Below are 13,453 nucleotides of genomic sequence, written 5' to 3'. Positions count from 1 at the left end.
ATACTATTTTGAGAAGAGTGTGTTTGGAAGATAGACTCTATTATTGAACTTAAGTATAATGGGAAAAGGCACATGTCTTAATACCTGTTGGCTGTGAATGAATTTGGAAGTCCACATGAATTTTTGGATCATAGCTGAAATTCCAATAAAATTTAGAGGTTTAATTCTGCCTTTAGAAAGAAGGCTTTTCTGTGCAGGTGTAAGTGATAATGGGAATATGGAAATAAGACTTTACCATCAGATTATGTTTATTACGCAGTAAGAACCTGTTTTCTTAGCAGCTAAATATTATAGTGTTTCTTGGTTTGAAAGTCATTGTATTTATGTTCAGTACTCATAAAATCATTCAACAAAAATATATTTCATATAAATGGTTTGCCAAGCAAGACAGACCTAGTCTTTGCCTTCTGAGTTTATGATTTAGAGAAGGATACAAATCATTACATGGGAATAGGCATTTTAGGTGATATCTGACGAGTGGGCAGAAGTTTGTGGAGAAGGATTATTGGGATGAGCTGTTTCATGAGGAATTTAATCTTGGACTGTTAACTGATCCAGGCTGTAAATGTGCTATTGAATTAGATTCTACAATGTATTCTTTTGTGTGAGAATCTATTTATTATATCACAAAGAGCTTTGGCTGTGAGTTTTCTGGGTGAATCCCAGGAGTACAGCTATAGCTTTTCTGGCACCTGAGTGATGGAGGTTCTGAAACAGTAATCAATTAATGGCATTTTCATATGTGTAGGCATTTATAGCATCCCTGTTGTACATGTTCATAATATGTACAGATGATGTAATATTTTACTTATATTTTAAAAAGTGAGCCCATGTGGTTGTAACTGATGTATTAAAGGAAAGTTCTCTTCAGAAATGCACTTCCATGTATTCACAGTTAATATGCCTTTATTTCAACTTGTTGGATGTCTTACCTCCAAAAGTTTGTTATTTGTGGGAAGCAGAGGTGGTACAGAGAGAGCTTTTTCTACCCCTGTGTCTGGTTGTTTTTTTGGTGTCTTTACCACAAGGATCATTTTTCTTGTGTCCCCTCCATTTTTCTGTTTCATACCTTCTTTTTTTTTTCTTGGCTGCACCACATAGCATGTGGGATCTTAGTGCCCTGACCAGGGATGAACCTGTGCCTTCTGCAACCGAAGTGCGGAGTCCTAACCACTGGACCTCCAGAGAATTCCCTGTTTCATACCTTCTTGAATGAACCAGTAGATCTCTGAGAAATCATGTTCTTCCTAACCAAGAGCCCCAAATTTGCATGTCTTCATCCATGATCCAGAAAAATGAATCATTTCCTCAGCATCCTTATAGCCACCTCATCTTCATTTGTTCATATCTTAATTTCCCCTTTAATGCTTCAGCTATAAAGGAGAGATGAATCTACTACCTGTGCTGTTAAGTTTATTGATTGATTGATAAGACGTTCAGAAGTATCTGGTTTTCTCTTACACATCAGGCACTGTACCAAGAATTTAATAGTTTGCAAGATGTAGCCCCTAATTTTATTATCTCCAGTGATGGTTTTCTTTTTTTTTTTTTTAAGATTTTTTGTTTTTGATGTGGACCATTTTTTTAAAGTCTTTACTGAATTTGTTCCAATATTGCTTCTGTTTTATGTTTTTTGGCCACGAGGCATGTGGGAACTTAGCTCCCCAGCCAGGGATCAAACCTGCACCCCCTGCATTGGAAGGTGAAATCTTAACCACTGGACCTCCAGGGAAGTCCCTCTAGGGATGGTTTTATTTTTTTTTCCTAGCAGTGTATTTTGCTCCTATATGGGTTATCAGTAATTAATAATACTTGATAGGATTGGGTGAGTCTGGTTAAGTTCATCGCTGCTTTCATCAGGAGAACACATCAGCAAGAAAGTATATTTCTGAAAGATCGTTTCAGACTTACAGCTATTATATGCAAAGAGACAGCAAATATTGTTAAATTCTTAGAGAACTTTTAAATGTTTATTGTAACATGAAGCTGCTTCTCTGGCTTTCATTTCGCCTGCGTGGGAAGCACTTTATACCTAGTCTATGGAACCAGTATTTGAAATTCTTGTTCATTGTCTTCCTCACCATTTATTCTTTCACTCACCAGTACATTGACTTGGATTTTGATTTCCATATTGCCAACTTTAGAATTTTTCTTTCCTGGTTTCTTTCCTTCATTCTACTTTAGAACTCATTTTCTTTAGCAAGTCACAGCAAAGGCAGGAATGTGTTGAGCCTCTTGCCCTGCTCTCAAGTAGGAGTTAGTTTCTACTTACTAAGATCACATGTGAGATGAATTTGAAGTAATGGCTAAGTGGCCAAGGAGTAGCATTCTGTCAGTTAGAAATATAGAAGTGTGAGTGAAAGAAGTGGATTTGAGAGACATTTGTCTTCATAGTATTGGTTGGAGCCACGGAAGAATAACAAAACAAAAAGGATTGAGGATAGGAGGAACATTCATATTTAAGGAACAATAACCAACAAAGGAGAAAGAGAAAGGTAGGAAGATGTAGGATGACAAACAGAAACGTACAAAGGCATGAAAAGCAAATGCTAAAATATTAAGAAGAACTTGTGTATGAATCATTAAGCTGCAGTAGTAGAGCACAAGAAGAAAGACCTTCAGTTTTAATATAAGCAGATCATTGGAAACTCTGGGATGAAGAGTTTAAGCACAATGGGTTGTTTCTATTACCTCTTATGTTAAAAAAAATACTCTAAAATTTCGTGGGCTAAACAACCACTTACTTGTTTATGATTTTGCAATCTGAGCTGGATTCAGCTGGTTTTACTGTCTGTTAGGATATTATTAAATAGCCCAGGTCTGTTGAAGGTAACATGGATGGGAATCTGTAGTTAAATGCAGTCATTCCTACAGTGGTTCTGAAATTTGGAATCAAAATCAATCAACACAGCACCAGTTGTGTGTTAGTAAACCGACTCTTCAGGGGAAAAACACCTGATTGTGACATTTGCCAGTATTTGTGGAGTGAATACTTTTACCATGGCTGATTTCAGGCTACCAGTGTGGAGTCACTGAACTTAAGAGTTTGGAAGACATACAGACAGTTCATTCTCAACAGCTAGTGTGAGCCAAGCCCAAGCCCCAGACACTCCTATAAAAAAATATCGTTGTCCTGACCTCTTCATCTACAAAGAATTTGAGGCAGGTTAACAAAAATAAACACTTATTAAAACAGGATTAAGTAAACGGGTGAAGAATTTTATAAAAAAGGGAAATAAGGGTGTGAAAATAAAAGAATAAAGTTAGTAGTTTATGAAATAGATGCCTATGATAAGGATTTCAGCAATTACTATAAGTGAGCTAAGGATTTGCCTAAAACAAAGAGGAAATGAGCAATAGATAGTGTTCATAGTGAAGCTTAGATAAAAACACATCAGCTGCGCACGAGGAACAAAACTTTCTGATGACATCAGTGAACAATTAGATAAGGATACTGCTTCAACATTCTTGCAAAAGTAGGATGGCAATATTTGTGTGATATTTCTTGAATTTTTTTTTTAGTGCAAGGTGCTGACAGTGCCAAAGTGATTCAGAAAATGTATTATTTTCTCAGAAAAAAGGATAAAATTGGCAATTTGGGATCTATAATAGAATAATTTGAAATAAATGATAAGAAAACATATTGGAAATATAGCTGAGAACCCCTTCTAGTTTATTTAGGCTATTTAGAAAGCCGATTCCATCTGCATCATTAAGAGTTTGCAGGTAAGGAAACTAACAAAATATTTACAAGATTCTAAGTATGGGATAATTAGGAGATCAAGTAGCTGTGGATTTGTTTATAAGGAAAATCCATATATGAGAGAGTTTGCATGAAAAGAATTAGCAAGATTTAGTAACAGGCTACCTGTTGAGAACAAGTCAGAATGATTACTTGCAGGTAGCCGTCCTATGCTCAGGGAACTGATATGATATACCATGAAGACTTTCCCAGGTGTCCTTTTTGATTTCTAGTGGTGATTCATCTTTCACTCTTGATTTTTTTGGTGTCATTCTTTAATCCTTTGAATATTGACTTTATGGAGGAGATTAGATTAGATGCTTATAGTGATAAGTAAGACGTGCGATCCCCGTCTTTAACTTTTGGTGTCTTATCATAGGATCCTTTTCTCATTTCTTTCTGCTCATGCTGTCCTTGGTTAGCCTCATCTTCATACATCATTGTTGTTGGACCCAATCTTAAACAGAGTTTTTCTCCTATTCTGTTATTTATTTCTCTTATTGGTGTTTGCTCAGGCAGCCCAACTTGAAAGCAGGGTAGGAAGGTGGTTAGGGTCACCGGCAAATGCTCAGAAGTTCCTGTTCTCATTACTCCTACTTCTGGGTTCTTCTCCTGTTCCTCCTGGGCACAGAGGTGCTGGTGTTAATTCCTCCCTGCCCACCTTTCCCTAGAGTCCGTGCGTGCTGGTGCCTCCTACAAACGGCAGAATGAAGGAAAGCCAGAAAGAGGTGAGTTTTGAGCTAGATTGTGATTTGGGATCGTGAAGGGTGGGGGGCTATAATTTGTAGAGGTTATAGAAATGGGAAAAGTGTATAACTGCTCCATTAGTCTGCTGTTGGAACCAGAGCTGAACAATAGCAGACTCAGGTAGTAGGATTTGGGGAGACATGTGGGTTTGTTGTCTGGGCTAGCCACTCCCAGTCAGCAACTGCCACCTCATAGGAGGTTGAGATCTCTAGAGTAGACAAGTCACTGGAAGAAAGGACCCAACATCAGTAGGATCAGGATATTTCTATTTACCATTTTTGTGCTCTTTCTGCTGCCATCTGTATCATCCTTTTTCTTTATCCTTTGCTTCTTGCCTGTCCCTGCCCTCATGCCACCGGTATATATGAATATATGTTGATATTTGATAAACCACTGCCCTCTCCTTCAATGTTCCTTTGCTTCTGCACACTGAGATTGGTTGAAATCTGCTTAAATTAGCCTTATGCAGCTAAAATCATGAAAGATCCTAAGACTACACTTGGTCACCATACTTGGCATACCTGTAGAGCTGATGCTTTGTTTGTAAAGGAGGTGCTAAATAAGAGATTAACAGCTGCTTGTGAAAGTTTTTTGCTGTGTTTAGCTGCTGTGTGCCAGAATTGAGCCTATAATTATGTCTTTAATTAACATAATGTGCTGTGCTGATTGGTCCAGTTCTTCATCTCTCAAGGAAATACTTAATCAGAGTAGACTGGGGAGGTCATTGAATCCTAAGGGTAGAAAAATAATTCATCTTTTCACAAGTTTGTGAGTACCTACTCTTTTCTTAAAGGACTCAGCTTGGTAGGCCTTGGGTATTCGGGAAAAAATGAGCTATGATACTTGTTCCTCTAGGGGCTTTTGGTGCAGTGGGATAGACTGACACTGTCACATTATGATATGGAATTTGCCATGTGCAATGGAAATACAGTAGGGAATGACTAAATAAGCCATGTTCTTAGCCATTTGGGGATGTAGTGATGGTTGTATCATTTTGCTTTTGATTTTTAAGGTCTGTAAGAACTTTTAAACTTGCTTAGTGCGAAAGTCTCTTAATGGTACCACAAGTTAAAAGATTCTAGAGTTAGGTCTTTTTTAAGACTATTGGAGCTTCACAGTTGGAATACTGTGCCTAGAGCAGGAGTTTTCAACCTCAGCACTACTGACATTTGAGGCCGGATAATTCTTTGTTGTGGAGGGCCGTCCTGTGCATTTGTAGCATGTTTAGCAGCATCCCTAACCTCTACTTAACCATGTGCCAGTGGCACTCACCCACTGTGAAAATCAGAAATATCTTCACACATTGCCACGTGTTGTGGGTGTGGGGAGCTGTGGGGGGCATCTTGAGAAAGCCTTTCCGGCTCTGCAGGACATTGGAAAGAGATGTTATTCACTACGTCCCCAGGTGGTTGGAAGCCCTTGACCTCCAGGCCCTTACTTTGCTGTCTTGACCATAGCAGGAAGAGCTTAAGAGGCTTTTTGACTGAAGCTGGCTTTGCCTCAGTTTCAAGGTCGTTTTTTCTCCGCTTTTGCTCTTGACTGCTTTCCTGGCCTTAATCCACTATCCAGTCTTGACCAGTTTCTGTGTCACTCCAAACTTGGTGCTGCTTTTTCCTCTTCTCTGTAATTAAAGTTTTCGTAGCACTTGAAAGCAGAGGCTATCTGTTACAGTTGACATATAGATAATTTAATGAAACATTTTTCTGTTAGCAACAGCTCACTGTTATTTTTAAGATTATATTTAACTAAACCCATTTTTGTTGTTGTTTTCGTTGAACTGGCTAAAATAATATTTAAATTTATTTTCTGGCTTATATTTCCATAAAAATAATAGTATACATAGAGCACTATGTGAGTGTCTGAAGTGACCAAAGATAAAGTTTAGTGACTTTATCTCATATAGATTTATTTTTCACCATTTAACAAATATTTGGGTACTCATTCATATCAGGTACCGGATTAGTGCTCTATTATAGTTTTCTAGTTTTAATTTTTTTAAAACATTTCATGAATACCTGCTAAGTTTCCTACATACCCTTCTCTTTGAGCTATAGCTTAATTAGCTAATAATTAGCTAATTCTCTTTGGTAGCATCTATATAATAACCTCCATTGGATTTTTAGTGTGATGTATTAAAAGTTAACTTTTCGGAACTGGAGGAGGAAGCATTTATGATGTTAAAATGTTTTTTGCCTTTCCTGAGGTCTTCTCTGTGGTTCCGTGTTTGCTAACTGGCATTGATATGGCCTAGATTGCCATATATACTGTCCTTTGGTTCTAGGTTATTTGAAATTTTTGATGGTGCCCAGCCTCAAAGACAGATAGGAGGATTTAGATATTAACAGATTTAATTTAATAATGTAATAAAGATTTCACTATTAAAATAAGTGTATGACTTCCACCCCTTATTCATTTACAAAAACACTCTAGTTGAAAACAAATAAGCTAGAAAATTGCATTTTATATTTTCTTATATAGGTAAAGAAAGACCTGTTCAGTCTTTGAAAACATCAAGAGACACTTCACCCTCAAGTTCTTCAGCAGTTCCTTCATCAAAGGTTTGTTGTACTTCTAAAATCAATTCAAAGAGGAAACACAAAGTAAATGAGATGGATTGTATAGTACAGGTGCTTTTATTCTTTACTGTCACACCTAACGGAGGTAATTTGCTGCATTGAAAGCTTGAGTTTCAAGTAACCATAACTTAAAAGTTGCCTCCAGAGTAAATGAGCAGTTTTCTCATAGAATTATTTCCACAGGTTATGCTAAAATTAGTATTTACTGATCCCCTTCTCATCTTGACCATAGCCGAGTGGGAATGAATATCCAGATGAGGCATATTTGAGAGACTGTGCTTTTATTTTGGAAGTGGGGTAATAGGCAGAGACCTAACATTTATTGTATAATGACTTGATTCTATGTACTATATTATATATTTTCTTCTGTTATTAATTCATATAAAAATTCTATGATGTAGGTAAGTGTATATTTCCATTTTGTATAACAGGCTCAGAAGTTAAATAATTTCCTCAAATTATTTCACTGATGAATTCTCCCAAACGTTTAAGAATACCTGTACTTCTCAAACTTCCAAAAAATAGAAGAGGATTGAACACTTCCAAACTTGTTTTATGAACCTAGAATTATCCTGACACCAAAACCAGACAAGGACATTACAAGAAAAGAAAACTACAGGCCAGCATCTCTGATGAAGATAGATGCAAAAATCCTCATCCAAATGTTAGCAAACCAAATTCATAAGCACATTAAATGGATCGTATACCATGATCAAGTGGGATTTATTCCAGGCATGCTAGCATGCATGGTTCAGTATCTGCAGATCAATTAGTGTGATACACCACATTAATAAAGTAAAGGATAAAAATCATATGATCATCTCAGTAGATGCTGAGAAAATTTAACATCCATTTATGATAAAAACTCAACAAAGGGGACATAGAGGGAACATGCCTCAACAAAATAAAGGCTATATATGTCAAGCCAACAGCCAACATCATTCTCAATGGCAAAGAGCTGAAAGCATTTCCTCTAGGATCAGGAACAAGCAAGGATGCCCACTCTCACCAGTTTTATTCAACATAGTATTGGAAGTACTAGCCAGAGCAATTAGGCAAGAAAAAGAAATGAAAAGCACCCAAACTGGAAAGGAAGAAGTAAAACTGTCACTATTTGTGGATAACATGATTTTATATGTAGAAAACCCTAAAAAGAAATAAAAGCAAAAATAAACAAATGGGAGCTAATTAAACTTAAAAGCTTTTGCAAAACAAAGGAAACCATTGATAAAATAAAAAGACAACCTACAAAATGGGAGAAGATATTTTCAAATGATATGACCAACAAGGGATTAATATCCAAAATATATAAATAGTTCATACAACTCAATATCAAGGAAGAGGCAGAAGACCTGAATAGGCATTTTTCCAAAGAAGACATACAGATGGCTAGCAGGCATATGAAAAAATGCTCAACATTGCTGATTATTAGAGAAATGTGAATCAAAACCACAATGAGATATCACCTCACACACCCAGGATGACTGTCATCAAAAAGTGTACAAATAACAAATGTTGGAGAGGATATGGAGAAAAGGGAACCCTAGTGTGCTCTTGGTGGGAATGTAAATTGGAGAACAGTATGGGGATTCCCCCCCCCAAAAAAAAAATTAGAACTATCCTATCATCCAGCAAGCCACTTCTAGTTATGTATGCAAAGGAATTGAAAACAGGGTGAACACATGGCAGCTCTGAGAGTGCAAGGAAGCTCTGCACCCCTTCACTTAACCTTGCCTAAGCATCTTTTATCATAAACTGCCTCCTATTGGCCACAAAACTCAGCCCACGTGTCAACACTGGGAGTTTGGTGTCCATCTGCCATGATGCTTCAGTATGCACGTATGACCACTGCTCATACTGCTCTCATACGGAGAGCAGCCGAGATGGCAAGGTAGAAAGACCCTGAGCTCATCTCCTCTCAGGAGCACACCAAAATCAGTTTCCTGCAGAGCAACCATCAGTGAAAAAGAGTGGGACCTACCAGAAAAGATCTACAACTAAAGACATAAAGAAGGAACCACAACGAGACAGGTAGGAGGGATGGACTCACAGTATAATCATATCCCATACCCCCCAGGTGGGCAGCCCACAAATTAGAGGATAATTATATTGCAGAAGTTCTCCCACAGGAGTGAGAGTTCAGGGCCCCATGTCAGGCTCCCCAGCCTGGGGTTCTGGCACCAGGAATACAAGCCCCCAGAGCGTTTGGCTTTGAAGGCCAGCAGGGCTTAATTGCAGGAGCCCCACAGAGTGGGGGAAATAGAGACTTCACTCTTAAAGGGCACACACAAAATCCCATGTGCAGTGGGACCCAGGGCAAAAGCAGTAATTTGATAGGAGCCTGGACAAGACCCACCTACTGGTCTTGGAGAGTCTTCTGGAGAGGCCAGGAGCAGCTGCGGCTCACCCTGGAGACATGGACACTGGTGGCAGACATATTAGGGAACGCTCAAACACATGAACACTGTTGCTGGCTGCTGTCATCTTGGCTCATTAGCACCAAGACCTGGCCCCACTCAGCAACCTGTAGGGATCAGTGCTGGGGTGCCTCGGTCAAACAACTAACTGGGTGGGGACACAACCCCATCTATCAATAGACAGCCTGCCTAAAGACTTCCTGACCTCTAGACACACCCCTAGACACAGCCCTACCCACCAAAGGGCCAAGACCCAGCTCTAACCACCAGAGGACAGGCACCAGCCCTTCCTGCCAGGAAGCCTACGCTAGCCTCTAGACCAGCCTCACCCACCAGCAGAAGCAAGCCAGACCCTACCCTGGGACCAGCTGTGCCCTGGCCCTGACCACTAGCGGGCCAACACGACCTTCAGGACACCCCAGACCCCATACCCAACTGTTTCAGGAACTTGCCTCTCCCCTACTCCAGCAATCTGAAATGAGCTCTGGGATCCCTGGCCCTGCAGCCAGACTCCAGGAAGCAGTTCTGCTTGCCAGTAGTCCAGCACTAACCCCGGATCTGGCTTCACCTGCCAGTGTGTGGGCAACAGCTCTAGAGTCTTTGAGACCCTGACTCTGCCCACCAGTGAGCCAGCACTAGCTCTGGGGCCCCCGAGGGTTCTGCAACCAGCCAACTTGTGACCAGGCCCCACTAAACAGTAGCCAGCAGCATCTTCACAAGGCAGGGCCTGGCAACCAACTGGACTAGGGGGCAGCCAACTGGACTAGGGGCCAACCAAGCCTACCAGACTACCCACGTAGTTAGCCCACCATGACAGGAGGACCCACACAGCCCTTTTAGGGGGAACGCCTAGAGCATATAGCTTAGGTGATGAGGGGCGGGGGGAGTGTACTGCTAGGACACAACGGATCTCCTACAGAAGGCTACTTCTCCAATGTGGAGAAACATAACCTACCTACCACATACATAAAAATACAAAGAGCAGCTTAGACAAAATGAGGCAGCAGAGGACTATGTTCTAGAAAGGAACAAGCTATAACCCCAGAAGAAGAACTAAGTGAAGATAGGCAGTCTACGTGTAAAAGAGTTCAGAGTAATGATCATAAAGATGATCAAAGAACTTGGGAGGAGAATGGATGCACAGAGTGAGAAGTTTTTAACAAAGAGTTAGGAAATATAAAGAACAGCAGAGGTGAAGAATACAATAACTGAAATAAAAAATATGCTAGAATGAATCAATAGTAGACTAAATGATACAGAAGAACAGATCAGTGAGCTGGAAGAGAGAGTAGTGGAAATCACTGCCACTGAATAGAAAAAAAAGAATGAAGAAATTAGGACAGTTTAAGAGACCTCTGGGACAACATGAAGCACACTAATATTCACATTATAGGGGTCTCGGAAGGAGAAGAGAGAGAGAAAAGGAAAGAGAACGTATTTGAAGACGTAATAGCTGAAAATGTCCTTAATCTGGAAAAGGAAACAGTTACCCAAGTCCAGGAAGCGCAGAGAGCCCTGTTCCAGATTAACCCAAAGAGGAACCTGCTGAGACACATAGTAATCAAAATGACACAAATTAAAGATAAAGTGAGTATTAAAAGCAGCAAGGGGAATGCAACAAATAACATACAAGGGAACTTCCGTAAAACTATCAGCTGATTTTTCAGCAGAAACTCTGCAGGCCAGAGGGTAGTGGCACGGTATATTTAAAAGTGATGAAAGGGAAAAACCTGTGACCAAGAATACTTTACCCAGCAAGGCTCTCAGTCAGGGTTGATTTAAAATCAAAAGGTTTACAGACAAGCAAAAGCTAAAAGAATTCAGCACCACCAAACCAGCTTTACAACAAATGGTAAAGGAACTTCTCTAGGTGAAAAAGAAAAGGCCACAACAAGAATACAAGAAAATTATGAAATGAAAAAGCTTACCAGTAAAGGCAAACGTACTGTAAAGGTAGGAAATCATCTACACACAAAGCTAGTAAGGAGGTTAAAAGACAAAAGTAGTAAAATCATCTGTATCCACAATAAGCAGTGAAGGGATACACAAAACAATTAGATGTAAAATAAGATAAAGACAGTAATCGTGAGGGGAGGAGGGTACAAATGCAGGGTTTTAAAAATGCATTTGAAATTAAGAGATCAGCAACTTAATATACTGTTACACAGAAACCTCATGGTAACCACAAACCAAAAATCTATAATATATATACACACAAAAAAGAAAAAGGAATCCAAACATAATACTAAGATTAGTCATCAAATCACAAGAGATGAGAAAAAATGAAGAAAGGGGGGGGGAAGGTCTACCAAAATGGCAATAAGAACATACATATTGCTAATTCTCTTAAGTGTAAACAGACTAAATGCTCCAACCAAAGACATAGAGTGGCTTCATGGATACAATAACAAGACTCATATATATGGTGTCTACAAAAGACTCACTGCAGATGTAGAGATACATACAGACTGAAAGGAAGGGCATGAAGAAAGATATTCCATACAAATGGAAATCAAAAGAAAGCTATATAAGTATAGCAGTACTTATATCAGACAAAATAGACTTTAAATAAAGACTGTCACGAGAGACAAAGAAGGACACTACATAATGATCAAAGGGTCAATCCAAGAAGAAGATATAACAGTTGTAAATATATATGCACCCAACATTGGAGCACCTCAATGTATAAGGCAAATATTAACAGACATAAAAGGAGAAATCAATAGTAACACAATAATAGGAGGGGAGTTTAACACCCCACTTATTACATCAGTGGACAGATCATCTAGACAGAAAATCAATAAGGAGACATAGGCCTTAAATAACACATTAGACTAAATGGACTTAATTAATTTATAGAGAGCATTCTATCCGGAAAGCAGCAGAATGCATATTCTTTTCAAGTGCATGTGGAACTTTCTCCAGGATAGATGACTTGCTAGGCCACAAAACAAGCCTTGGTAAATTTAAGAAAATTGAAATCGTATCAGACATCTTTTCTGACCACAAGGCTATGAAAGTAGAAATCAACTACAAGGGAAAAACCTGCAAAAAACACAAACACATTGGAGGCAAAACGGTATGCTACTAAACAACCAATGGATCACTAAAGAAATCAAAGGAAATGAAAACAGTATTTCAAGGAGATATCTGCATTTTTTTTGGCGGGGGGAATTGAACCTGGCCCATGGCAGTGAAAGCCTTGAATCCTAACCACTAGGCCACCAGGGAACTCCCCTGCATTTCTGTGTTCGTTGCAGCATTATTCACTATAGCCAAGATGTAGAAACAACCTAACCTGCCCTCAATGAATGGATAAAGAAAATATTGTATACATACATGATGGAATATTATTCGACCATGAAAAAGGTGAACATCTTACCATTTGTGACAAAATGGATGGACCTTGAGGACATTATGCTAAGTGAAATAAGCCAGACAGAGAAAGACAAGTATTCTATGATCCTGATGACATGTGGAATCTAAAAAAGTCAAATTCACAGAAAGAAGGGTTGTTACCAGAGTCTGGGGGACAGGAGAAAAGGGGAGATGTTGGTCAAAGATTATGAACTTGAAGCTATAATATGAATGAGTTCTGGGTATCTAATATATAGCATAGTTATTATAGTTAATAATACTCTCCTGTATAATTGAAATTTGCTAAGAGATCTTTGATGTTCTCACCACAAAAAAGAAATGGTAATTATGTGACATGATGCAGGTGTTAGCTAATGCTAAGGTTGTGATTATTTTGCAATTTAAAAAAAGTGGGTATATATCTCCATTTTATGGAAAAGGCTTAGATGTTAAATAATTTTCTCAAGGACATAGCCAGTTTTCACTGCATCATTCTTCTCAGTCCTTCCTTCTCAGCATCTGAAAACGTGTTGAAAAGGTGCATGGTTCTAATCCTCAAAACTTAAAACTTTGGGGTGTTGCTGAGGTTCTCTTCACCAACCTCACACTGTTTC

At 39.0% G+C, this 13,453-nt stretch overlaps 1 protein-coding gene across 12 annotated transcripts in view; it reads left to right on the top strand.

The window, feature by feature from the left end:
• PPHLN1 (periphilin 1) overlaps window positions 1-13,453 on the top strand; it is a 141,930-nt gene that overhangs the window by 62,792 nt on the left and 65,685 nt on the right. For 10 of the 12 annotated variants that reach the window (XM_030835370.2, XM_030835371.2, XM_030835364.3 and 7 more), the window contains 2 exons: window positions 4,414-4,470; window positions 6,968-7,047. In XM_030835370.2, coding sequence (XP_030691230.1) covers window positions 4,414-4,470; window positions 6,968-7,047 — 137 coding nt within the window. The remainder of the gene's footprint in view (window positions 1-4,413; window positions 4,471-6,967; window positions 7,048-13,453) is intronic. The other 2 variants (XM_060306141.2, XM_060306144.1) reach the window with 1 other exon arrangement.

The sequence above is a fragment of the Globicephala melas genome, chromosome 10 (assembly GCF_963455315.2).
Source record: "Globicephala melas chromosome 10, mGloMel1.2, whole genome shotgun sequence".
In the NCBI taxonomy this organism is placed as follows: Eukaryota; Metazoa; Chordata; class Mammalia; order Artiodactyla; family Delphinidae; genus Globicephala; species Globicephala melas.
The sequence above is the reverse complement of the archived record's forward strand: the minus strand, read 5'-3'. Positions and strand labels throughout refer to the sequence as shown.